Source organism: Equus przewalskii, chromosome 29 (assembly GCF_037783145.1).
Source record: "Equus przewalskii isolate Varuska chromosome 29, EquPr2, whole genome shotgun sequence".
NCBI classification, from domain to species: Eukaryota; Metazoa; Chordata; class Mammalia; order Perissodactyla; family Equidae; genus Equus; species Equus przewalskii.
In genome coordinates, this window is record NC_091859.1 from 39,697,823 (window position 1) to 39,723,684 (window position 25,862).

Below are 25,862 nucleotides of genomic sequence, written 5' to 3' on the forward strand. Positions count from 1 at the left end.
GGTTCATATTAGCAAAGTTTTACTTCAATGTTTTTTCTGCTCATAAATGACTCTAAAAAAGCCAATATGCAAGAGGCCGACACACGGTCGTCTAAAGGCAACGTCGAGGCCGCTGAGAACATCTCTCAGACAAGAGGCTCTGCTCAGAATCTCCCCGGATGGGGGCGAGGGCAGCAGGAGCAGGCGTTTGGGACAGAGGAGCAAATAAACGTTGTCTGAGCTCTGCCATCAGGACTGCGGCCCGGGACACAAGGCGGTGGGTCAGGCTGCCGAGCTGACAGCCCACAACTCCCGAGGCTGCCCCACTGGGCGTGCTGGGGGAAATGCTGAGGTTTCGGGATGGCCCAGGTGCCAGCTGGAGGGGCCCCTGGCCAGCCCCTTCCTCCCACTCCAGCCCCAGGAAGAGCCAAGCTCCCTGCGGGCCGGGCCGGCCCGGGCCCCAGGGTGGGGGCAGCCTCTCGCCCCCACGGCCCCTGCCAAGAGGGCTTTTTGGTGTTACCTGTCATGTAGTGTCAGGTGCTGAGGCCTGGCCGTGAGGGGCAGGCAAGGGTCCCGAGGCGGTGGCCGGGGCTCCTGGGCACCCGCAGCTCTGGGCTGCCCGTACCTTCATGTTTACTTCCAGAGTGTGGTCTGCTCTGGGAGAGGGAGGTGGGGCGTGGTGCTGGCCTCCTCGGCCCAGTAGTGTGGGGGTGGGGAAGAGGGCCGGAGCCAGGGCCAGGGCCAGGCATCACCAGTAAGAACCAGTGAGGGGCAAACAGGAACCTGCCCTGAAGGTGGCCAGTGGCGGTGGCCCATCTGTAACAGAACCCTGCTCCCAAAGGAGCCCCTCGGGGGCCAGCCCAGCGGGGTGACCACCCAGGCACACGGGCAGGCCAGGCTGAACCCGGGGCCGCGGCAGGAGACGTGGGGGACAGTGACATGAAACAACAGTGGCGGCAGGGGGGCTGGTGTGAGGCCAGGGCCCGGTGAGGACGCGGGGCGGGCAAGCGCGCGGCCAGGGCCCGGCCCTCAGAAGGTGAAGCAGCGATCCTTGGGGTGGCCCACGCGCTCCAGGTTGGGCAGGCAGGCGTACTGGATCATGGGTGGCGGTCCACACATCAGCACCAGCGGCTCGTCCTCCGGGGGCGGAAGGTGGTCCCGGATCATCTCCTCGTTCACGAAGCCCTGGCTGTAGTCCCAGGCTGCGGGGCGGGAGACCAGGGCAGCCCACGTGTGACCGATGACCGCCCATCTGCCCAACAGCCCGGCCCCTGTGCTCCTCTCTTCCATCCACAAACAGTGAAGAACGAGGAGCGTGACCGAAGCAAAGCCCCGCCCCGCCCCGGGGCCCCTGCCAGCCCAACTCGCCCAGAACACAAACGCCAGCCCTTCAGGGCGCCCCAACACACTTCACAGCTTGCCAAGCCTTTCACTTCCATTTGGCCTCCATGTGGCCCTCAGACAGGGCGGACAGGCCAGGGGCTACTGATCCCATTTTACAGATGTGGAAACTGAGGCCCAGAGAACCCAGAGTTGAGTTGTCCAAGGTCGCACAATGGGGCAATGGACACAGCTGGATATGAACTCCAGGTCCGAGAGGTCCCCAAGCCAGTGCCCAGCCCCAAGCTGGTCAGGTGACATTCCCTACCGCCAGTGCCTCCAGAAGCCACGCTCTTAACTCTCTCCCCAGCAGGGGGTCGGCTGTGAGAAGCTGTGTCTGGTCCACAGTGTGTCCCCAGGGCCTAGAGAGCCCGGCCCACAGCTGTTGCTCAGTAAGTAATGAACAAAGGGACGTGTCCCAAAGAAGCAGTCGAGGAGCCTGGAGACAGTGAGGTCACACCTCTTGGCTGCATGACCTTCACACGCATGGCGAAGGTCCAGCACCCGGAGGCTGGCGAAGGCTTTAGTCCACAGGGACCCTCGGAGACTGACCCACCAGGAGAGGCTGCTCGGAGAGGGGACCAGCCAGCCCAGGCGCAAAGGGGGTTAATGGGGACCGTGGGCTGGCAGGGGTCAGACAGGGGCTGTGATGACAGGGGGCTGCGTGGGGGCAGAAGAGAGGAAGGAGATGGACGCCCACTCTGGCCCCAGCTCTGGCTTCCCATCTGCTGGGCAACCGGCACCACTCACCAGCCTGCCTGCCTCTCAGGGTTAGGGTCCACGTGAGAGAAGGCCTCCCTGTCTTCTTTCGAACGTATTGCTAACCAGCTGACCAGCTCTGGGTGAGCGAGGAGGGGACCCTGGGCTGAAGCTGAGTCCCCTCATGGTTCTTTAATGTTCCGTGGGGCAAACACTACCTGGGGACTGAGGGCACACGCTGGCCTCTCTAACGACCCCGTGCCGAGCAGCGCAGCGGGAACTCAGCCCCAGAGGGGCGGACAGACAGAGGGACCTGCCAGATGCCCGCCGCCTGCCCCGTGCTCCCTCCCTCTGAGGAGCCACCACTGGCCACCTCCTGTTCCCACTGTGGGCGCCCGGCCCCACCAGCCTCTGAGCTCTGGCCAATGGGTGGGGTGACCACCCAGGCAGATCCCCTAGCTTGGGTCTGGAGCGGGGAAGAGGGTGGTCAGAGAGGCTGCAGGCGGAGGTCCGGGGGCAGGGGGCAGGGCTGGCAGGAGTGCGAGGAGCAGGTGGAAGTGGCAGAGGTGGGGACGGAGGGATGCGGGCTCTCTCAGAGATGCCCAGCGCTCCACCAGGCCTGGCTCAGGCTGGGGGACGGTTTCCTGTCCCCTGAGTCCCTCCAGCCCTAGGCAGCCGATTATCTGGCTTGTCTCTGTTTTTCACAGTCTGAAAGAGCCCGCTAAGCCCTTAACACCAATAGAAACGCAGCTGTGGAGGCCAAGGTCAGGAGGAGGTCACCGAGGGACCTCGTCTAGATGGCTAACGCTCACTGCATCACGCCATGTCCACTCTATAGGAGGTCCCATGGGAGGGGCCAAGAGGGTCCCAGCCCATCTCAGGACCAGGAGGAGTCTGCCATGCTGAGCAATGAGGTATCTTTACCTCATGGACCCTGAGCTAAGAAACTGACCACATCTCCCTTTTCACTTTGGCTGCTGGGAAGCTCAGAGAGATAGGCATGGCCCATCCGTGGCACAGTCCATGTTTTTGTACAAACCTCACTCCTGATTGCATTTTATGGCCCTGCCCTTGTTTTTGTTTCACTCTCATTTTCCATTTGTACCACTCTGACTCACCCTTTGAGTCTCTGTAAGCTGCCTAGAATCCCTTTTGGAACAAGGCAGGGCACAGACAGACAGATAACATTTTTATAGCCGAACAATAGAGCTGAAAGAATTTCGTAAAAAGTAACATGGGACTAAACTGTACGTGCCAGTGTATAAAGTGTGCAGGTATACAAGACATCTCAATTTTACAAGGATTTTCTTCGACAGTATATTTTGCTTTCTACGTGCACTGAAGGCGACTTTGTTGGGGAAACACAGTCAGCTGCATTGGCCACGTGAGCCGGCCCCGCCCCTGTTCCTTCGCTTAGCTCCACAACAGCCGTGGGGCCTGACCCATTTTCTTTCTCAGCATCTAGCATGTCAGCTTATACCTGACGGTATAACAACACCTCAACTATTGACTGGTGGGGCAGGGTAATAATAAATGTAAGTGTCAAATGCTGGGAGATTACCCCAGCAGACCGCTCCCTGGCCGCTAACTGTTCTTGTTAAAGCAGTCCCTAGGAGGCAGCCTTTGGTCTTGTGTTGCCACCATGAGGGGTCAGCATCACCCCCCCCCACCCACTGCGGGCAGGGGGCCTTCCTGGCAACGGGGCAGGGGCTCCTGCCAGGCCAGGAGGTCCCCAGGAGGGTCCGGCCGTGGCTAAGGCGCCCACCCCGCCACACGATTAGAAACTGGACCCAGAAGAGAGCCAACCCACCTCTCGTGCCCCCTGTGATTGAGACATGGGTGCAAAACAAATGTTCTTTTACCAGAAGGAAAACAGCAGCTGACCCCCCGAAGCCGCGCCTGGCCTCCACTCTGACCCCCTTCCTGATCTACTTTGTGCTTCCCAGGCCTCACTAACCACCTGCTCCTCTGCCCTACAATTTACCACCAGACCCACGTCCTATTCATCCTCCCCTCGGCAGACTATCCACTCAGGGGCCGGGTGGGCTTCAGAGCACACAGGGTGGAGGGGCCGGCCAGGAGGGGACCTGCCTCGCTCAGATGGGCTGGTCCAGGACAGCCAGTCCCGAACAGGCCTCGGGACACAGCTGTCAGGTCCCTGAATCCGCCCAGGCCCTGGCCTGGCTGTCGGCCCAGGTGGCCCAGGACCTGGCCGCTCAGGGGTGGGCCCAGATGACCCAGCCCATGAGACGGGCACCCCCAGAGCCCATCTCTCATTTCTGGGGGAACCACATGGCCGAGTCCCCCGGGGACTGCGGGGCTCTGTGAGGAGCAGGAAGCAGAGCAGGATGCACCCAGAGGGGTGCTTCAAAAATGTCTGGTTTCTAATATTTAGAAATTTCCCACGGAAATGCAGGTCCTCAGCTTCCCCTGAGAAGCGGAAAGGCCTGGCCACACAGGGCTGTATCCTGCATAGCAGGACTGCCTGCAGCCGTGAGGGGGCTGCGCCCTCTGGATGGGGTAGCTGCCCTCCAATTCACCACAGTCCCCACCCCTCCCTATAGTCTGTTCTCCCGACCTGGAAGCCAAACACACTCCTATTATCTACCAAGAAGCCTGAGCTGCTGCTTTTCTCACAGTGAAGAAGAAATTCAGATATTTCTTGTGTCTACATCTACCCAAGGCAGGAGACTGAAGTAGAGTTTAGCTCCCAGAGGGCAACCCTGTTTCACGTTTGGGAGCAGCCTCACTCACTGCCTCCTACGAGACTCTGGCAAACTGCTTAAACACCTGGACAGGCAGAAGGAGGGTAATCATATGTCAGCCCCCTCCCCCCCGGGCTGATGACCAGAGAGAAAACAGCTGCCCTTCAGGCTACAAACTACAAAGTGGGAACAACCAGCCCACCCCCAGCACTGGCCCTGGAAAGCTGCCCCAGAGGGAGCCCCAGCCCAAGGGGAGAAGGCCGCCTGCTTTGTCCCGTGGAGGGCAGTGCAGCTGGGGGATGGCCTCGGGCCCTATGGGTTCTGGCCCCAGCTCTGGCACTTTCCAGTTGTGTGACGTGGGGCACTTACTTCCCCTCTCTGATCCCTCCTTCCTCCCTCTCACCCCCATCACAGGGCCACAGTGAGCACCCAAGGAGACCACGTGAGCACAGGGGAGCTGTGGGCTGGTGCCCCCCAAGCCCGGCCGGCCTGGGCGTCCCTCTCTCACCTTCAGGGGCTTTGTCCACCGTGTACCAGAGCTTGAAGCGTGCAGAATGCTCGTTCCTCAGCTCCTCCAGCTCAGGCCGCAGCAGGATGTCCTTCTCGGTCTGGGGGGGGACAGGGCCAAGCTGTCAGGGGGATGGCGGCAGGGACTGCCCTTGGAGACACTCATCATCCCACCCACCCGTGGGCCACCCGCCTAGCCGAGCTTCCAGGAAAGCCGTGCTCCCGCCCTCCGTCCTCCTCCTGCCTGAGGAGCGGATCAAAGCCGCCGCCGAAGAGGGTCACCACAGACGGAGCTAGCAAATGGATGCTGACACGCGCAATACGACAACAGCGGACGAACCAGAAAACAAAATGAAGACAGGGCGCTCGACGGCAGAACAGAAGAGAAAGACGGAAGGAAGTACACCGAACATTAATAAGCGTCCCCAGGGGTGGCTGGGGAACTTGGAATAACGAATAGTTCAGTAAAAAGCACCACGGTTCTCCACCCTCATCCCTCGGACAAGTCTTTTCACATTCCGGCGTCTCAGGCTGTACTTCCATCAATCAGGAAATACAGACACTTCCCCCCGGATCACACCTGCCCCTCACGCAGCCGTGCCCACACTCACCCCTCTGCATGGCTCACAGCCCCCCACTCTCCACCCCACGTCTTCACCTGGCCAGCCCCACATGGTCCTGTAGGGCTCAGCCCGGTGTCACTTCCTCCAGGAAGCTTTCCTAGACTCCCCAGGGGGCATCAGTGATCTGCTCCCAACACGCCCCCTCTTTCCATCTCTGACCACAGGCCTTTGCCCTATGTGTTTGCAGGTCACCCACAGACAGGGTTCCTCGGGCCAGTGGGCAGCGTGACTGACCTCGTGGGACTGTTATGAAACTGGGGGCAAAGGAGCTCTGGCAACCAGAAGAGGTCACCAGCTCACGTACCTCTCTGAGCCCCTTAGCCGGGGCAGGGCAGCAGGCAAGCGGAGATGCGCCCTCTCTGCTCCCTAGTGCGGGAGTGGCGCCCACCCCACACAGCCAGCAGCGCCTCAGCACCCTCGGCAAGGGGGACGGCCAGGGGCCGAGTCGCAGCCGTAGGGCGGGCGGGAGAGGACGGGCAGTTCAAAGCCACAGCGATTAATATTCCCCAAGTCCCCACGGCACAGTGGGCGCCATGCTGAGAACAGGAGGGACAGAGACAGCCCGTGCTGTGTCCCCATCCTCACTGGACCCAGGCCCGGCTCCTCGGTGCTCCCCTCCAGGCGGGAAGCACAGGCCACCGCCCCGTCCCAGAGAGGGGTGTCGACAGGGTTTCCCATTTCCAAGGCGGGGCCCAGGGCCCTCCTGCCCCGATGGGGTGAGGACAGGGAGGGCTCAGGTTGGAAGAGCTCTGGGGAAAAACCCAGAAAACACGGAAGAAAACAAGAATCACCTGGAGCTCTTCAGAGAGAAGGCCATTAAGATTTCACTGCGTATCTTTCAGATTCCTTTCCCTAATAACAAGGTATACTTTTCCTTTTTTTTAATAAAATAAGATCAGACCACGCATGCCACCTTGCCACCTGCTTTTTTCAGGTAAGAACACAGCAGCCTCCAAGTGCCAACACTTTCCTTACTAGCTGCCCAGCTTGCGCTGGACAAAGGGACCACCTGTCCCCAGCTGGATGACATTTGTTTCCAACAGAACATCCTCCTTCATAAACAACACCTCTGACCACCCTCCCTGCCCGCCCAATTCCTAAGGATAAATTTAAGGAAGTGGAATTCGCAGTAGAAAATTCCACATGGTCAACGTGTTGACACACGCAGCCAGTTTATTCCCTAGACAGCTCACACCAATTTGCACGCCAGCAGCACGCCCCAGAGGGTCCACCTTCCCACCCGCCTGCCAGCACTCGGTAATGACAGTTTAATCTTTGGCAGTTAGACTGAAGGAGAGTAAATCTCATGCTTTATTTATTTTTTAAATTTTTTTCTTTCTGTTTTATCTCCCCAAACCCCCCCTGTACACAGTTGTATATCTTAGTTGCACGTCCTTCTAGTTGTGGGATGTATTTTTTATTATTAATAGAAAACAAGTTTGTCACTGGCTCCAAATGTATCTTCTCTTCTTAGTTTGTAAAAATTTTTTATATTAAAGATATTTTTTATTGGTGACACACTGTACGCTTTCCCCCCAGTTATTTATCCTTCTGCCTCATTTACAGTGTTTGTCCTTCCAGAGGAGCGTGGCATTTTTAAGCAGATGACGCCATCAGACTTTTCCTCTGCGGGCTGGCTCCCGTGGTGCCTTGATCAGACTGACTGTCCTCATGCATTCATTCAACAACACTTCCAACAAAAATGCTCACCCAGTACTTTCAAAGCTTCATTTTTTGACATGCACATCTTTAACCCAAACTTCATTTCACTATAAAATAAAGTAGGGATCTATTCAGTTTTTCCCAAATGCCTAGAAACTAACCCAAACCTCCTTTTCACCTCTCTCCTGAGGTTTGAGATGTCACCTGCATCACAGGCAAAGTCTCACATATCCTTGGGTCTGTTTCTAGGCCAGCGCTGTTCGCCAGAACTTTCTGCAGTGACAGGAATGTTCCAGTGTTACCCAACACAATAACCACTGGCCGCACGTGGCTATGGAACCCCTGAAGTGTGGCTAGTGAGACTGGGGAAGTGAATTTTAAATTTTACTTAATCTTAATTTCAATGAAACAGCCACATGTTCTAGAATGTTCCAGCACAGTCTAGACTTTGCATTGTGTTACCCAGAAGTGCAGTAAGTCTAGTAAGCCCAGGTCTCGGGTGTGCCTCTAGAACCACATCGTTTTCATCCCTGACACTTTTTAGTCTTAACAGCCAGTGTGCTGATCCTTGTTACTCTTCTTTTTCAAAACTTTCTTGGCTGTGCATGTATACTTTGTCTCCCAGACCATTTTGCATCATTTTGTCCTATCAAAGGGGGAAAAATAGCCCACTGGGAATCTGAGTCCTACTTTAGAAAGAACCAGCACCTTTAGAGCGTGGAGTCCCCCGTCCAAGCACCAGGCACGTCTCACTGTTGGTCCAGCCTCTCTCGCACCCTCCTGGAAAGCCTAGCATCCTTTAGGCGGAGGCTGGGGGCTTCCCCGACTCGGTCGCCCACCCTCAGCCCTGCCCGTTCCCGGCTCCACGCGGGTCTCTCCAGGAAGAAGGCATGTCTCTGAAATGTTAAGGCCCCCCTCCAAGGCCGAGGTGTGTCTCATGTCTGAATCCTCACAACCATCCGAGAGGCAGGGACCCCATCACCCCACGTGGCAGATGAGGAAATGGAGGGGCTGCAGCCCCAGGGGGGTGGTCCCCCATCAAAGACAGGCACCGAAGTCACTGGAGGGAAGGAGGGAGGGGCCATGACCTGACTGGAGCAAAGCAGCAGTTCTCAGAGTGGCCTGCAGACCCCCGGGGTCCCCGAGACCTTCAGAGGGCCCGTGGGGGTCAAAACGATGGTCACGTGACACTGAGACTGTATTTGCATTTTTCACTCTTGCTCCCCACGGGTGCGTGGCCGAACCTCCAGAGGCTCCGTGACGTGGGATCTGCACCGACCGAACGCAGACACGGAGACGGAAGCTGGCTGCTTCTATCATGCTAACATCACAAAGGTTCGCAAAAATGTAAAATAAAACAACGTTTTCTAAAATATAGTTATTTTTCATAACACGTGTTCTGGTTCCACCGCCGCTTGTGACACAACGAGGTCCCGGTCTCCCTGGGCCTCCGTGTTCAGAGCCGCAATGCAGGGTGAGTCCACCCCCCGGGGAACGGGCTGATGGGCACAAAGATGCCCTGTGATGGCGACAGAGGGCCGCCGGGCTCCAGAGACCCAGCCAGCACCACCAGCCCGCCCGGCCCACAGCCAGCTGGAACGTCCGGCTCTTCCCACCCACCCCGGGGCCTGGTCGAGGCCACCTCGGTGTCCTCAGGGCAGATTTTGGCAGCTGTGCGGGAGCTGAGGACGCTCCTCCAAGGACCTCAGGCGAGCCCCTCCCCCTCCGGACTCAGTCTCCTCAAGGACGGAAGGTGCACAGCCTCAGCCAGGTGGCCCCAGGGCAAGCTGACCTACAGCACATCTGAGGCGCAGGGGGCCCGGGTGTGGCCCCCACACTGTTGGGAGGGGTGGGTGTCTCATCTTGGCTTCCTCCCAAAGGGGCGTCACTTTACAAGACCACATATTGAGCCAGGAAACACTGAGCCTGGAAAGACCCATCTGATGACCTTGCTTCATCAGCTCATTCCACAGTGAGGGAGCAAAGCCCAGAGAGGAAAAGTGACTTGTCCAAGGGAACACAGCAGGCCAGGGCAGGCAGGCAGCAGGGATGGGGAGGAGGCCATGCAATCCGCATCAGGGAGACCAGGCCCACCCCTGCCCTAACGCCCCGAGCTCAGACATCTCTCAACAGCTCATCCACAGGAGTGGCCCCTGTGTCCCCAGGCTGGCCCAGGCCAGCGTTCTTCCCACTGCACTGGTGGGTGCCAGAAGCTGCTTGTGGGGAAGGGCACTCCGAGGTTCTGAGGCAGCAGCCAGGGGAGCAAATCTCAGGGTGGGGGTGCTCCAGGCCTTGCCCTCCCCGCCCCACGGCATCAGGTTGGACGCTCCGGGCTCTGGACCGAAAGGCCGACTCACGCCCGTGGCTGCGAAGGCTGCCCACGCACGGCTCAGAGCAGCCTCGCATTTCGGCCGTCCCAAGCATCTCCAGAGAGCCACACGGACCCTCGAGCAGAGCTGTGCCAGGCCCTGCGGCCCCTCTCAGCAGGAACCGGCATGCCCACTGACCTGGTTGGCAAACAGCAGGTGGCACACGGTGTGGTCGTCCGGGTCCTTCATGATGGCGCGGATCACCTGCAGCATCGGGGTGATGCCTGCAAAACAGTGGCCAACACGCGGACTGAGCACCCGCGGCACACACAGGCCCGGCGCCAGGCAGGCGCCCGGGAGGAGAGGCGCCAGGACAGCTGGCCTGGGCTGCAGACCTCGGGGAGCTCACAGTCACTGGTAATCCACGCCCCGTCCCACGCCCTGACGCTGACCCGTGACATCTGCCCGCTGGGGACCCAGCGAGGGGCTGCGGAGTCCACATACCCGTTCCTCCTGCGATCATGCCGACACACTTCACCGTCTTGATGACGGGGCTGGACTTCTTGTCTGGACGGATGGCAAACTTTCCTGGGGAGAGGAGAAGGGGGGAGGCCCAGCTCTCAAACGGGCCCTGCTTGGGGTCCGACGGGCTGGAGAAACTGCCCCTGCTTCAGGGGTCTGAGAGGCTGGCGGCCACCAGACAACCTCTGCCAGTTGGGGTGAGGGAGAGGATGGGAAGGTGGCGATACCAGGACCAACTCAAACACCGAGGGGAACACCAGGGTGAGGCGTGGGGGGCAGCAGAGAGGCTGGAGAGCAGGAGGCGTGCCAGCTCCACCCTTTGGCTTATGTGTTTTCAGCCAAACAAAGCTGGTCTGTGGGCCAGATCTGGCCCCCAAGGGGAGCCAGTCTGCAGCCTCTACGCTGGCCACCTTATCCCCTAGACAGCTGGGGAAACTGAGGCCCCAGAGAGGAAGTGGCTCACCCAAAGGAGGCCCCATCCAGACAGCAGTGGAGTCGGGACCTGCAGCCAGCGCCCCCCAACGCCTGCTGCGTCCCCAAGGGATTCCAACCCGAATCACCTTTGCCCTGGTAGACCAGCAGCCCGTTCGGGCCCCGGAACTCAATGGTGTCTCCGATCTTCATGTTTTCCAGGTACTGGGACATCTTCCCTCCAGCGGGAAACTTAGGATGGGTGTCTTTGAAGTAAACCTGCAAGACACACCCACGGTCCTCAGCCACCGGTTCCAGGGCCGACGGGTAGGCTCTGGGCCACCGCGGGAAGGAAGCGCCTCCTTCTCCAGAGTGCCCCATCCACCACGGAAACTTACACTTCTGTGTCCCGTCCCCCCAAGAGTCTGCCCTCCCCGAACACCCCCTTGGAACACAAAGCGTCAGCCTGGTGCGCGAGGGACCCAAGGGCTGGATGTGTTAATGTTCCACCAAGAACCGTCTCCAATGGGAGACTCCAACACTGTGAGCGCAGCAAAGGCTGCGGAAGTTGGTTCAGCCACACCCCTCCCGTGGATGTCCCATTCTTTCCATTTTGTGCTGCCATAAACACGCTGCTCTTGGAACAACTCCCTTCCCTGTGCCCTTTGGGATTCCAGCTTTGGAAAAAGGGAAGTGCTGCAAGCCTCTTCCAAAGGGACGGGCAGACGGAGGGGGAGCAGCTCCCTGCCTCCCGGGGCTGGGAGGGCTGCACTGGGGGCATCTGTGCTGGGCCTCGAAGGGCAGGCAGATTGATGGGCAGAGACGGGGGAAGGTGCTGGGAGGGACGGAGTGTGCGAAGGCCAGGCGGCCGGGGGCAGGGTCGGTGGGGGGGCAAGCGGGGAGCTCATTGTGGCTACAGCACAGGGGAGGTGCCTGTGTGTAAGGGGGAAGCGGGGAGAGGGAGAGGCGGGCAGAGCACACCATGCCCCAGGCCAGGACTCTGACCTTTATCCAGAGCCAATGGGGGGCAGCGAGGTCTCCAAGCCAGGAGGGGCCTGGTCATCGTGAGTTTTTTATTCTCTCCTTGAATCCCCACCCACCTCCTCCAGATCTGGCTGGAGCGAGTTCAGCAAGAACAGGGGCTCAACTCTCACCACCTGCCCTTTGCTTCTGGACAAAGCCGCCACCTTATGGGTCCTCCAGGGCCCTGCCTGGCCCCCGACCTCTCCCACCCCTCGTCCCCTCGAGCCCCATCCCCTAGAGCCAGGGCCCCTCGGCCGCCTCAGTCTTCAAGGCTCCTTCTGACCTAAGGGCCTCTGCACCTGGAAGGGCCTTCCCCTCCTCTCCAGCTGGCCAATGGTTCCTCAGCTGCCGGCTCTCACCTCACCACAGCCTGCTCAGGGGAGCAGCTCTTGTCACCGCACCCCTGCCCAGCGCTGGTGCCAGTTCCAGGTGCTCAGTACCCTGGAGCAGGCACTGACCTTTGTGCGACATGCGTTCACTATCCACTCTCCAGCCAAAGACAGGCTCCCGAGGCCTGGCCTGGGCACCCAGCATGGGGCCTAAATGACACCAAGCTAAGAAGCGACCAACAGGCCCAGCTCCCTTCCTGCCCTCACAGACCCAGCACCTGCCCCAGGACCCTATGAGCTTCAGTGGGGGTCTCTGCCTCTTTCCCTCCCCCAAAGAAGGGCCCAGAGAGGGGGCCCTGGGGGCCCAAGCAGTGGAGTTAGGACTGTAAGCCTGGTCCCCAGGGGCACAGAGCCAGGGTGGCCGTGGGGGTTTGGGCCTTGCCTGGGGACGGTCTCCAACACCCCAGGCCCAGGGTCAGGGCTGGTGCACACGTGTTGGACATGTAATCAGAGAATGTGGATGGCTGCTGTGAAGCCTGTGTGTCTAATTTTCATAAAAGTGTCCCGGGCTGCAGTTGTCATTTCTCCATCCGCTCAGCATGATGTTTTCTAAGATCCTTGCTGGCTGTGCTGTGTCTCTCTGGTCTGTTGCTTCTAAGGGCTGCATCTTGTCCATGGTATGCACCCACCCCCAACCATAACGGATCCCAGGAGGCCCCTCGCCCCCGCTCCCCAGACAACACCCCTGGAGCTCCTCACACTGCTCGCCCTCTGGGCCTGGGGATGTTTCTCAGGGAAACCAGCTCAGAAAAGGACGCATAGGGTCACAGAGACCCTGCAGCTCAATGGAGTGGCGCGGGCTGCCCCAGGCCATGGTGTGGGCGCCCAGCTTCCTGGGCCATGCCGGTCGGAGCGGGAGTGAGCCCTGCACGAGCCAGTTGGCCTCCCAGCTCCTCTTCTGCAGGGGACCCGCCCTCAGCCCGAACCCCAGGCCCTGCCCTCTGCCGAGGCCCCGACACTGGGCTTTTGCTGGTAGACTGCGATTTGCTATTCACTCAGAGACCAGGCACAAGGGAGCACGGGACCTTCAGAGACCAGGCTGTGGGGTACGTGGGCCCACGGGGACTGGGCTGTGACGTGGTCACCCCTGCCCCCGAGGCCTCACCTTGATGACCAGGTCCACGAAGCCCTTGTCATCATCGCTGGAGACGGGCGTGTAGGGCCGAATGACCAGGTTTCCATCGATTCGAGCCGAGAGGTAGATGTGCTGGCCTGCAGGAGGCGAGGGGTGACTGGGCCACGGGCTATCTCTGCAGGGTCCACGGGGTCCTGTCAACCCTCTGCCCTGTGCCCCGCCAGCACTCAAAGCCTGGCCTGGCCTCAGCTCCCACCGCACCCCCGTCCCCGACAGGGACTCCCATCCCATCCCAGCTTCCTGCCTTCAATCCTTGGTCATGCTGGTGCCACTGCCCAGGACAGCAGGACGCTTCCCTTCTCATTCTGACACTTACCCTCAAAGGCCCAGAGTGGCTGCCACCTCCTCCTTGAAGCCTTCCCTGCTCTCCCTAGTTGAAGCACAAAGGCCCCGCCTCTCTGAGCTAGCCCCTAGCTCCATTTGGGCTGGGTCAGGGTCACACTCACCAACGGGGAGGCCCAGGATGTGCTGGGGCGACGGCAGGGCAAAGCGGAACCGCCGGGTGTCATGGCTGACAATCTGCAATCAGGCCCGAGCTGTCAGAGGGCACCCAGGGCAGAGGGGCCACCAGACCTCAGAGTCCCCACCCGTCCCCAGTGCCCCGGAGTGTCGTAGAGAAAAGTGACGCTGACTCCACGTGTGGATGTAAAACCTGCACACGCTAGGTGTGCCTCTGCTCTTGCTGGCCCAGAGAGGGCCAGTGACCTACCCAGGGCCACAGAGCAATGTGGTCAGAATGGGGAGTGAACTCAGGATCCCAAAGGAAAGATGCCAGACAGCACAGAAAATTTCAGAAGTGGGAGGGAGGGATCCACCACTGCCATCAGCTTGACCAGCAGCCTTGGGTGGACACTTGGGGACTGGGCTGGCAGGCTAGGGGCAGAGCTGGGATGAGGCCCCATGTGCCCAGGCCTGGGACTCCAGAGCAGGGCTCTAGAAGTCACTACACTGAAAGGCCTGAGAAGCAGGGCACTGTGACTCTGGCTGGGCTGCACGAGGCGTGAGGCGTGGCAGCCTCCACCGCTGAGACGTCCTGGGCCTGGCCGTGGCCGAGAGCCCAAAGCCAGGCCTCTAGCCTGTATGGAGTGGGCACCCTGACGTGGTCAATGGGTGGGAGGGTGGGGCCGTTTCCCCTCCCGGGTGGAGCAGCGGCTGGTTAAGAGCCAGGGTGGGCTAAGGAAGGAGCCAAGACTTAGGCCCCCAAATCCCCACGAGGCATCTTAAACTGAGGTCAGGGAAGGCCGGTGTTGGGCAGCGAGCTGTGGTCAGAGCTGGGAGCCGAACCCAGTGCCCTGACTCCTGACCTGGCCCCAGCAGGCCCCTCTGGGGTCTCCCCTGCACCTAGGTGCAGCCGGTGGGGGTATGGAGGGGCCTTCAGAAGGCAGGCACTGTGCACAGCACAGGAGGGCCTGCAAGCTTCACTGCTGGACAGCGTTATCACTTGGAGGAGGGATAACAGACTTCTCCAACGGGACCGGGCATCACTGTGAACGTCGCCGAAGTGTGAGAGCAGAGGCAGGTGGCCTGGATCTCCGGAAAGACGGCGCCCAGCCACTACTCAGGACACAGGGCTTGCTGGTGGCCAGCAGGCCTGTCCCAACAGCCCAGGACGGCAGCTGCCTCCTCTGGAAGCCTTTGCATTCTGGGCACACAGAGCCCCAAGGCCTCCTGGGAGTGGATTCCAGGATTATGGACGGGTCTGGGGCTCAAGGTCAGAAACCCACAGCCTGGACAATTTTTGGAGGAAGAACAGAAATGAAGGAAAGACACTCATAAGTACTGTGCCAGATAAGTCCCAGCAGCGCCCAGCGGATGGCCTGGGGTCACACCTGTGCGGGGCCCACGTGGAGCCAGCATCCAGGAGGCTGCTGGCTGTGACAATCTGAGTCGGAGACGCTCAGAACTTCAGGCAGACCCTGCGGACCACCTGGTCCAGTCTAGTTCAGAGATGGAGGGCAGGTGGCAGGGGCCCCTCCCTGTGCCAGTGGTGGAGCACAGCGGAAGTACCAAAAAGCAGGCCCACCTGCTGACCCCACAAAGCCACCACTGGGCTCAAGGGCAGGGGGGCAAAGATTTAACTGCTAGCACATTTGCCACATGCTCCAAGGGGCCTGGAGGGTCCACTGTGGGACATGCCTATGCTGAAATACTAGACAGTCATCAAAAATAATGCAGCAGCTTTGGGGGGCCGGCCCGGTGGTACAGCGGTTAAGTTCGCACGTTCCGCTTCAGCAGCCCGGGGTTCACTGGTTTGGATCCCGGGTACGGACAGGGCACCACTTGGCAAGCCATGCTGTGGTAGGCATCCCTACCATAGAAAGTGGAGGAAGATGGGTACGGATGTTAGCTCAGGGCCAATCTTCCTCAGCAAAAAGAATAGGATTGGCAGCAGTTAGCTCAGGGCTAATCTTCCTCAAAAAAAAAAAATATATATATATAAATAAATAAATAAAAATAACGATGCAGCTTTGGGTTAGACATGAAGAGCTGTCCATGTTGTGTGGCCGGGTAAAAAAATCCGGTTATCAAGAAAGAGAAGCTATAGACCCCTGAACCTCACACGTCATGTAAACACGAATGGGACACCCAGAAAGGGCTCACGCTGACGGGGTGAGGGACCCTCCACACAGGGGGATGGGAGGGAACATTCACGCTTCACAGACAGAATTTTTATAGTGGGCACAGATAAATCACACATTACTGCTGGAATTAAATACCAATAACAACAGAGAAAAAGAACTTTTAAAAAGGAAAAGGATGCAAAACATTATGATCTCATTACAGGAAAAGAAAATTGGGTATAAATCATATTGAAAGGATTAAGCGTGGTCTCCTCTGGGAAGTGGTGATTTCTTTTTTGGCCTCAGTCCAGTTTTTGACTTTTCTATGAACTCCTGGTACAATTACAGACACACATCCCACCAGTTGCAGGAAGCCCTGGCTCTGAGCCGGGGAGACTCGAGACTCGCGTGGAGCCCGGGTGGGGACTCGGGCAGGCGACTTGCTCTGCTCCATGACTCAGTTTTCCCTGTCACACCCCTCCAGAGGCAGCCGCGAGTGGCCAGAAATAGCACAGGGAGGGGCTGTGAAGAGGGAGAGTACCGGAGGTCAGAGGAGGGAGAGGACGGGTTAAAATCAGGATCAGAGGTCTGAAAAGGACAAGTGCCAAGCAAGGGGGCAGGAGCGAGTCTCTGGGCCGGGGCAGCCGGAGCCCCACGGGCAACTGCACAGATGCAGAGGACGTGCGGGCCCTATAAACGCCAGGCCCAGAGTAGATGACCTGGGGTTGGGGTAGGGGGTCCCTTATCTTCAGGGATGGCACTGGGGACCACCAGGAGGTCTGGGCCTGAGTCCTGGTTCCACTCCTAAGTCACATGTGACCTCAAATGCCCCTAACTCCTCTCTTGCCCTCTGTTTTCCCATCTGCTAAATGGGCATTGGACCCTAAAGTCCAGAGACGTGCCCCCCCCCGACCTCCTGTGGGCTAGTGAGTGTGGTTCAGAGAACGGGCTCTGTGGTCAGAGATCTGGGTTCCAATCCCTCTGCCACTTACTGGGAGCCTTAGAAAGAGGTATCACCTCGCTTTCCCCATCTGCAAAATGGGCAGATGATAGGACCTACTTCAGAGGGAAACCCCGCCCTGACCACATAGTAGGTGCCAGGCTGGCAAGGGGAAAGGTGTGCCTCTGGGGGCCACCTCTGTGACCCCACGAGGCCCCAGCACTCACCTCCTTGTCAATGAGCCGCAGCGGGTACTTGATGTCCGGGTTCTCGAGGGTGATGGCCGGCCTGGAGCGCTGGAACAGCTTCATGAGCAGACTGTAGAGGAACCAGACCGGGGAGAGGACCACGTGGCCCAACTGAAATGACAGGGACAGACGCACGAGGTCAGCACACGCACAGCGAGGGGCCTGCCGCCTGCCCTTCCCCCAAACACACCAGTTGGTTCACACCTCCAGGTTGTCCCCTCTGCCGAAAAGGCTCTCTCCCCACCGTCCTCATCCTGGGAACCCCATTTTGGCACTGGCTGGGAGAAGCTACAAAAATGAGACTCATGAAACCCATCACTACATGACTGAGTTGTTGGAAAAGCTCCATTTCCCCTGAGGAACAGGGACAAAGAAGGGGCTGGCCCAGTGGCATAGGAGTTGGGTTTGTGCGCTGTGCTTTGGCGGCCGGGGGTTCACCAGTTTGGATCCTGGGCATGGACCCACATGTTGCTTATCAAGCCATGCTGTGGTAGGCATCCCACATATAAAATAGAGGAAGCTTGGCACAGATGTTAGCTCACAGGGCCAATCTTCCTTAGCAAAAAGAGGAGGATTGGCGGCAGATGTTAGCTAAGGGTCAATCTTCCTCAAAAAAAAAGAAAGAAAGAAAGAAAGAAAGCTACATAACTGAGTACATGTCCCTTTTCACTTTGGCTGCCAGGAAACTCAGAGTAAATGTCATGAATAATGATGTTTAATCTTGAGCACTGTGTATCTGTGCTCCCTGCCTTCCTTCCTTTAGTCAATCTCCAAGGCTCTATTAAGTGATGTCAAGTGTTAGCTCTATTTAGACAAACAAACCCCTGAGCCCTGAGGTTCTGCCTCTAGGCATGACAGGCAGCTAAGGCACTGAGCTGGGCACTGGGAAGCTCTGCTCCTTGCTGGCTGTGTGACCCTGGGCAAGTCCCTTCCCCTCTCTGAACTGAACTAGACCAGGTGATCGGCAAGGTCTCCCGAAGCTGAGCCCTGCACAAGTGTTAACCCCTCAACAGCCCTATGAGGTAGGCACTGCCATCACCACCACTTTATAGAAGAGGCAACAGCTCAGAGAGGTGAAGCAACTCACCTGTGGTCACACAGCCAGCAGGTGGGGAGCTGTGATTGGAACCTGAGTCCACCTGCCTCCCCAGTCATGCTCTCAAACCTCAGGCCCATGCTCAGCCTCCTGTGTGGCCCTGAGACACCCTCCTTGCCAGCCCCTGCCCCCACATCTCAGCCTCACAAAGACCCTAAGAGGTGGTCTGGACTTTTTAAAAACAGAGAAGACCCGAATCCCATGGCCAGAGCTCCTTGCTTAGGGTGCCCCCGGAGAGGACGCCCTTGCAAAGAACGACCACCAGCCTTCTGCCCTTTCTAGCTGTTTCTGTCCCTGGGCAAAACCCTCAGCCTCTCTGAGCTGTTTCCCAGCTGTGAAATGGGGACCGTAAGCCACACGCCCTGGGGCATGAAGACGGACAAAGGCCATGAGAGCGCCTAACCCAGGCTGGGCCCCAGCAGCCCCAACCCCACAGGGCACCTGACACTCGGCAGCTACCCCGTGGCCATGCGGAAGTCAGGCCCGGGCAGCCTCCACTATCTGGACCACACGTGAGACCGGGAAGAAAACAGGAATGGCCTCAAGACGGCTCGGCATAAGCCTACAGTGGAGACCCCGCAGACCCCCACCCCAACCTGTGAGCAGCACAGGAGAGGGGCCCCCCGACACTGCGCACTCCCGACGCGATGCCAGAAGGGCTGCGCTGCCCGGGGGCTTCTTCAGGAGCACACGACCTGCCTCTAGCCACGAGGAAAGACGGAGGGCCATTCTCGAGGAACACAGCCACGACAACCCCAAAGTGTCAACGCCACCAGAAACAACGGAAGGTCACAAACTGGCCCAGAACAAAGGAGACTCTGGTGGGCTGAATGGGGGCCCCTCAAGACATGTCCACGCAGGTCCTGGGAATGTGGCCTGACTTGGAAAAGGGTCTTTGCAGACATACTTACACCAAGGATCTTGAGACAAGATCATCCTGGATTACCCAGGTGGGCCCCAAATCCCACAAGAGGCCTTACAAGAGAGGAGAGGGGACAGAGGCGACCGCCATGCGGAGACAGAGGCAGAGGCTGCAGCGGTGTGGCCACAAGCCAAGGAGGCCGAGGACTGCCGTCAGCCACCAGAAGCGGGAAGAGCCAGGGAGGACCGTCCCCTAGACGTCAAGAGAGCGCCACCTGCCCACACCTTGACCCAGACTTCCGGCCCCCTGACCCATGAGAGAATCAACTCCGCTGTTTTACGCCACCGAGTTAATGGTAATTTTTACGCAGCTCTAGGACACTAACACACAGGCCACAGAGACAGAGCAAGTGAATGCAGCGTGTGGTTGTGGATCAGACCCTGGGCCAGGAAAAAACCAGCTATAAAGGACGATACCGAGACAAGTGGGGAAACACCAACTCAGGGCTGTGGGCTAGCCAACGGCGTTTATCACCACCCCTTTCCGGATCTGCTCGTTGTCCTGCAGTTGGGCAAAGAACGTTGTTGTTCTTAGGAGACAGACACTTAAGTACTTAGGGGCCAAAGGGCATCGTATGTGTAACTTACTCTCAAATAGTTGAAAAAAATTTTTTTAATATACAAACACAAATAATAAAGAAATATAGTAAATGTTGACATTTGGTCCATCTGGGTGAAGAGTATACAAGAGCTCTTTACACATTCTTGCAACTTCATTGTAAGTTTGAAATTATTTCAAAATAAAGTGAGGAGGAGGAGCCCACACTGGTGGTTCAAATAGCAAGGTTGAGAATGAAAAGTTCACACAGAACATTGGTTCTCAAAAACTGGTTCTCAAGAAGCTTGTCTACTACCCTGCCTACCATACTTCCCTTGACTTTAGTTCTCTCAGCAGACGACCACGGATGTTCTTCTTATCACAACCCTACAAGTTCCCCTTTTTGCCTTGGCTGCCAGGAAGCTCAGAGCCAAGTTCCTTGCTTGTACAGGGCCCTTTGTGCTTCCTTTGTGGGCCTCTTGAGGTAATGTATTCTGCAGAACACAGACCTGGAAGGTGCCCCTGCCCTATTCAGGGCTGGGTGAGATGACCCTCACCTCTCAACGCCCAGCCCTGCTGCTCTCCTCTTCCTGGAAGCCCTGCCAGGACGTCCCACTCTCTATCAAACTGAGGAGGGCCCTCTGGCTGAGATCTGAGGCCTCTCTGAGCCTAGATGTTCTCATCTATAGAAGGAAGGTGAGAGTCACTGTCCACCACCTCCCAGAGGAGCTGGAACGTGAGATGAGATGGAGAGGGCTGGGTCACAGAGGGTCTATAGCCCGGGGAATGTGTGCGCCCACGCAGGAGCTTTTGCTCCCACCCTCGTGGGGATACTACCACCCGGGAGATGCAACACCCAAGTGACAGAAGGGCAGAGGCACCAAGATGCCATGCCAGGCCTGGCCTCTGCCCCTGAAACCAGCCCAGTGGCTTCCAGTTCCCCCGCTCTGGCTGTGGTTACAGGTCCTTTGTTGGGCTCAGAACAATGTGCCTCTCTTCCAGGCAGGGCCTCCGCCGGGTGCAGCCAAGGCCTCGCCTCTTGGGCCCCCGGTATGTGACCGATGGGTCTGAAGAGAAGGCCCACAGGAGCCAGCCCAGTGCAGCCCCCCAGCCCAGGGCCACACAGCAGGGGTCTCTGGCCTCCTGCCTCTGTAACCAGCACCTGCCAAGTTCTGGGCACCATGTGGCATTTCACCCATCCTGGATCTCATTTCAGGCCCTGGATGCCAGCCCTGGGCTGCAAAGGCTGGGCCAGCTCCCCACGCCTAGTCACGGCCAACAAGAAACGGCAGGCCCTGGAGCAGAAGCCACAGGAGGGCAGGGGACCCGTGTGTCTCCCCACTACTGCATCCCCAGCACTCAGAGCAGGGACCCTCAACAAATGCTTATGGACAAATCAGTGAGGGGACAACAAGCCCCCAGACTCTAGTCTCTCTCTGATTCTTTATTTTGTCTGGAAGTTTCAAGAACCAGGGCAAGAGGCGAGATCCCCCCGGGGTGAGGGTGGGGCCTGGCTCATCCTGTCCGTCTTAACCCATGGCCCTCCACAGAGCACAGGCCACAGGCAGAGGCAGGCTAGCAACCTGGCTTCTGGGCTGTTTCCCCACCTGCTGGGCACCCCTGCCTCCCAGAGGTGTGTGGAGGGGGTGGGTGGAGCCACTGCTGGAAGGAGCTGCTCACGTGGGCAGCTGATAAATGCAGTGGCCTTTCTTCCAGCCCCTCCTCCCAACAACACGGCTAGGCAGAGAAGGTACAGCCTCTCTGCTCGTATTATCTCCCGTAATCCTCAAGCCTGGGAGCCAGGAGCTGTTACACCCCCATTTCAGGTGAGGAAACCGAGGCTTGGGTGACAGACCGGGCCCAAGGGCCAAGATTTGAACCCAGGAATAGAGTCTGTGCACTGAGCCATGGTCCCATGCTGCCTCTCTGCACCTGTGGACACCATCTGGCCATGGAGAGAGCAGAGGGGGACTTTGTATATGTACAAATTGCTATCTGGGGAGCAGCTGTGGGTAGACCCTCACTGTCAGTCAGTCCTTCAGGCCACAAACCCCAGTGGGAGCACCTGGGCCAGGGCCCATGCTGGGTGTGGGGGACACAGGCCAGTGGTCCCCGCCCCTGAGGAGCTCGAGCCAGGAGGGGAGACAGACCCAGGCAGAGCAAAGGGTGTACACACGGCCAGGAGCAGTGGGGGAAGGAAGGCTTCGTCTGCACAAAGTCAGAGGCTTTCCCAGACTCTCGGGAGGAGGATGCCCTCTTCCCACGACTTGGGGGTGGGGTGGCTCTGCTCGCCCTCCCAGTCCACAGCACCACTCCCACACCTGCAAGCAGTGGACCGAGTAAACAGGAGGCAGATGGCTGAGGCCAAGGCCTCGCCCCAGCTCCTCCTTAGCTGTGCGGCTCGTGTACACACACACGACCTCACCCCAGCCACCCAGGGGGTCTAGGGGACAGCTGTCTCCCAGGCCTTGATCTGCTGCCCGTCCTCTGCGCCACCAGGGAACCCACCCCCTGCCTCTCCTCGCCTCTGATAACACAGGAGGAGACGGAGACGGGTTCCAGGGTCCCAGGGTGTCTCCAGAAAGCCCCAGCTCTCCCAGCACAGCCGAGGGGCTAGGGAGCCCTGCTCCTCCCCACAGGGCACCCTGCCCAGCTGCTCACCCCCTGGAGCTCCCCACTGGGACCTGGCACAGGCTCTGCCCAGGTCAGGTGCAGGGGGGCAGAGGGACCTGCCAGGACCCCCCAGCTGGCAGGCCTGGCCCCCCAGGTACAGCTGCCTGTGTTGAGGCTTACCTGCTCGCCGCCCTCCCTCCAGCTGTCCCACTGGGATCTGAGCGTCCACCTCCCTCCTGGTCCCCTTCTCCGGAAGTGGGAGGAAGTGGGAGGGAGTGGAGGAAGTTCTGCAACGGGGGGCTCCTGGCTTGGAACCGTGGGGGAAGGGAAGCTGGGAGGAGGGGCAGGTGGACAGCAGAGCTGCCCTCTGCAGGGGAGACACGGCCCTGCTTCCAGGGGCTGGGGATCCAGGCCGTGGACTGGGCACGGGGCTGCCAGGGGTTGTGGGAAAGCCCTGGACTCTACCTGTGATGGTGGTAGCCTGTCAGGGCCTAGAGCCACTCACAGCTGCGCTGAGGGCACGGGAGCCAGAGTCCAGAACGGCCCGCCAAGCCCCCAACGCTCCTTCCAGGTGGCTGGCAGACTCAAGCGCCAAGCTGTTGGTGGGCCCCAGGGAGTGTGGGAAGAGGCGTCCCTTGGAGCCTGCACGCCCCAGATAAGAATCCTTGTGCCCGGAGGCAAGCCAGCCTCCCGCAGACCGCAGGGAGCACCTACACCAGGAGGCCCGGCTGGGTCTGTTACGGGGTCCCAGCGGGATCCCAGCAGGGCCCACAGAAAAGGGGCATTCCCGGCCCACCCCTTGGACTGTGGAGGCCAGGGAGTTGGTGAAGGTCTCCCCCCTCCCAGACAGGGCTCTGCCCCTCACAGAGGGCCGCAAGGGCCCGGGCTGCTCAGCAAACACGTACGGAGCAGCCACATGCTGGGGACGCAGTGACAAACCCAATCCACGGGGCTAGAAGGTAAGAAGTGTGGGAAAATCAGCGTGGGAAAACAGTGCAGGGGTGGGGGTCAGGGGGTCAAGCACTGAAGGAGGAAGGCAATCGCTGGGAAGGCAGTCGTGACTTTACACCAAGGCTGGGGGGATGCCCACAGGTTCACCCCAGGCAAGGCTGTCCCTTGGTCAGAACGTCCCCCAGAGTCCTGGGCTGGGCCACACGTTCGTGTTCGTGAACAAACAGCCAGGCCCTGGGGCCTTTGGCCTCGTCCCGAGGAGGAGCCTCACAGAGGCAGAGGGGGGAGGCAGGTGCCCTGCACGTCCCGGGCGCCTGGGGTGGACGTGGAGGTGGAGGTGAGGAGGAGGCAAGAGGCCCTGGGCCTAGTCCTCCCAGTGCCAGCCCTCCCCACGCCCAGCCAGCACCAGGGGACCAGAGTCGGGGCTGGGGGCTGGGGCTGGGGGCTGCCCTCTGGCTACAGCCTCCAGGCGGAGCATAAGCCTCCAGCCCCACCCTGTGGCTTTTGAGAAACTGGATGGAGGAGGTGGGCCTAGGGGGGAGCGGGGGCGGCCCTGGGGAGGACCCAAAAGTGACAACATGACAGTGGATTCTGGAGCCCCACAAGTTCAGGCTCGGCCAGCTGCAGAACTGTGGCCAAGTCTGAGTTGCATTTCACCTGCAAAATGGGGCGAAGGGCAGCTGCCTGGCAAGGTGTCAGCTTAAGAGTGCGGCCCCGGACAGCCGCAGCCTGGCGCTGGGACACGCCAGCACTGACAGGGCCCCGGGTGCCGCCCGGCTCAAAGGGGCATGAAAACCCCACCATCGAACGACACCACACACGCACACACTCCCACATTCTCACACTCACAGGTACTCCCACACAATCTCGCTCAGTCTCACATCCTCACTCAACACACATACACACTAACACACTCATACTCACTCATACTCTCATGCACACTCACACTTCACATATCCAGTCACACACCCTTGCACTCTCACAACCTCATGTGCATTCACACACACTCACATGCACATTTCACTCACTCACACTGGCTCGGACACACAAGTCACATCCACTCGCTCTCCCTCGCACACGCTGTCACACACAAGCTTTCCTGATCACGCTCTCACACTCACTCACGCTCACACCCCTGCGCTCTCTCGGCCGGGCCCGGGGGCGGGGCGCCGCATGCCGGTGCGCCCCGGCGGCCGCCTCCCGCACGCCCCTTGGGCAGGACGGCTGCGCCGCGGCGACAGAGGCCAGGGCGTGAATCCCGGCGCCCGCGGGGCACGCCCGGCCCGGAGAGCGGGACGGCGGGCGGGGTGGGGTCGGGTCCCGCGCCCCCCGCGCTCCCCTGCGCCCGGGTCCCCTGCGCCCCCGCCGCCTACCGTGCTCAGCTGAGCCCCCATGGTGCCGCCGCGCTGCGCTCGCTCCCCGCCGCCGCCGCCGAGACACCGGCGCCGCCGCACCCAGGCCCGCCCCCCGCACGTCACCCGGAGGAGGGCGGGGCCCGAGCGGCCAGTCGGCGTGCGCCGGGGCGGAGGCCGAGCCGCTTCCGCCCGGGAAATGCAGCTGGGGAGTCCCGCGCCTGGCAGGTGACCCTGGGCGCTCGCTAGGTGCGCCCTGAGTGGGGGCCCGCGGGCAGTGTCGCCCCAGGAGCCCGCGGCTGGACTCCGGCCCTCTTTGTGGCCTCCGGTGGGATGCTGGCCCCTTCTGGGCCTCGTTTACCACCATAAAGGGAAGAAGAGAGCGCCCTTCCGCCATGGGATGTAAAATAAAATCCGGAAACTTCGCTGCAGCCGCGCCTGGCCTGACCTCAAATCGCTTTGTTGAGCTCGTTGCTGCGCCCCCACAAGGTCTTCTTGTTCCTGAAACTGCTCAGCTTGGTCCCATCTCCAGGCCTTTGAACATGTCCTTCCCTGTCTCTGGAATACTGTCCCCAGCTGCCTGAGGGCCAGCCCTTGCTTAGTGTTTGGGTATCAGGTCAAACGTCCCCTCTTCAGAGCCTGCCGTGACCCCCTCTCCAGGCCGCCCCCCCTGGTCTTCCTGATGAGGATCAAGGCTGCCCCGGGGAGAGAAGCCCAAGGCGTCCTGCCCCACAGACCGATCTGCATCGTCCTCCGGGAAGCATAGGACGCCCTGACCTGAGCCGACCTGATTCATATCCAAAGTTATAGGACCACCCAATAACCCAGACCCCACCTGCACTGATACCATTTTAATGACTTTTTTACGTGATCTTTCTTTTGTCTTGTAAAGAAATAACTCACATACCTATGCCTTATAAATTTAGCCCTACTCTCAACCCGTGTTTGCAGCTCTTCACTGCCCACGGGCCCTGTCCCCATGCTCCTCCATGCTAGTCTCTGAGTAAAGGAGCTCTACTACCAGACCTTGAGAGTCCAAGAAATCTTTCTTTCGCTTCCTTGGCTCGCCGAGCCCACATCATTTCTTCTGGGGGCCTGTACTGGGATCTTGCTTCACTGGCTTGTGAGCTAAAGTTCTGGTAAGTGCACTTTTCTTCCTTGTGCCTTCCTCTTTTTCAAGGATAGAGCTAAAAGCACTTCTTCATCGAGAACCTTCTCGGACAGCTGTGTGAATCCACGTTTGCTGCCCATGGCTACTCTATGGGGCGAAACATGGCATCAGCCCAAAGAGAATTAGT

At 59.3% G+C, this 25,862-nt stretch overlaps 1 protein-coding gene across 1 annotated transcript; it reads right to left on the reverse strand.

Moving 5' to 3' along the window:
- Positions 1-2: 2 nt before the first annotated feature.
- Positions 3-24,731, reverse strand: CYB5R3 (cytochrome b5 reductase 3). The gene is made up of 9 exons (XM_070599682.1): positions 24,586-24,731; positions 17,073-17,204; positions 13,791-13,863; positions 13,315-13,421; positions 10,947-11,076; positions 10,369-10,452; positions 10,063-10,148; positions 5,272-5,371; positions 3-1,181 (listed from the first exon to the last, which is right to left on the reverse strand). The coding sequence occupies exons 1-9, from the start codon at positions 24,604-24,606 to the stop codon at positions 1,009-1,011; spliced, it is 906 nt and encodes a 301-aa protein (XP_070455783.1). The 5' UTR covers positions 24,607-24,731; the 3' UTR covers positions 3-1,008.
- Positions 24,732-25,862: the final 1,131 nt, after the last annotated feature.

Excerpts from the sequence above, each read along its gene's own strand:
- CYB5R3 (XM_070599682.1), bottom strand. The coding sequence starts at position 24,606 with ATGGGGGCTCAGCTGAGCACG. Across the intron at positions 11,077-13,314 it reads TCGTGGACCTGGTCATCAAG|GTTTACTTCAAAGACACCCA; the intron begins GTGAGGCCTCGG and ends TGTGTCTTGCAG. Across the intron at positions 10,149-10,368 it reads CATGATCGCAGGAGGAACGG|GCATCACCCCGATGCTGCAG; the intron begins GTATGTGGACTC and ends ACTGTTTTGCAG.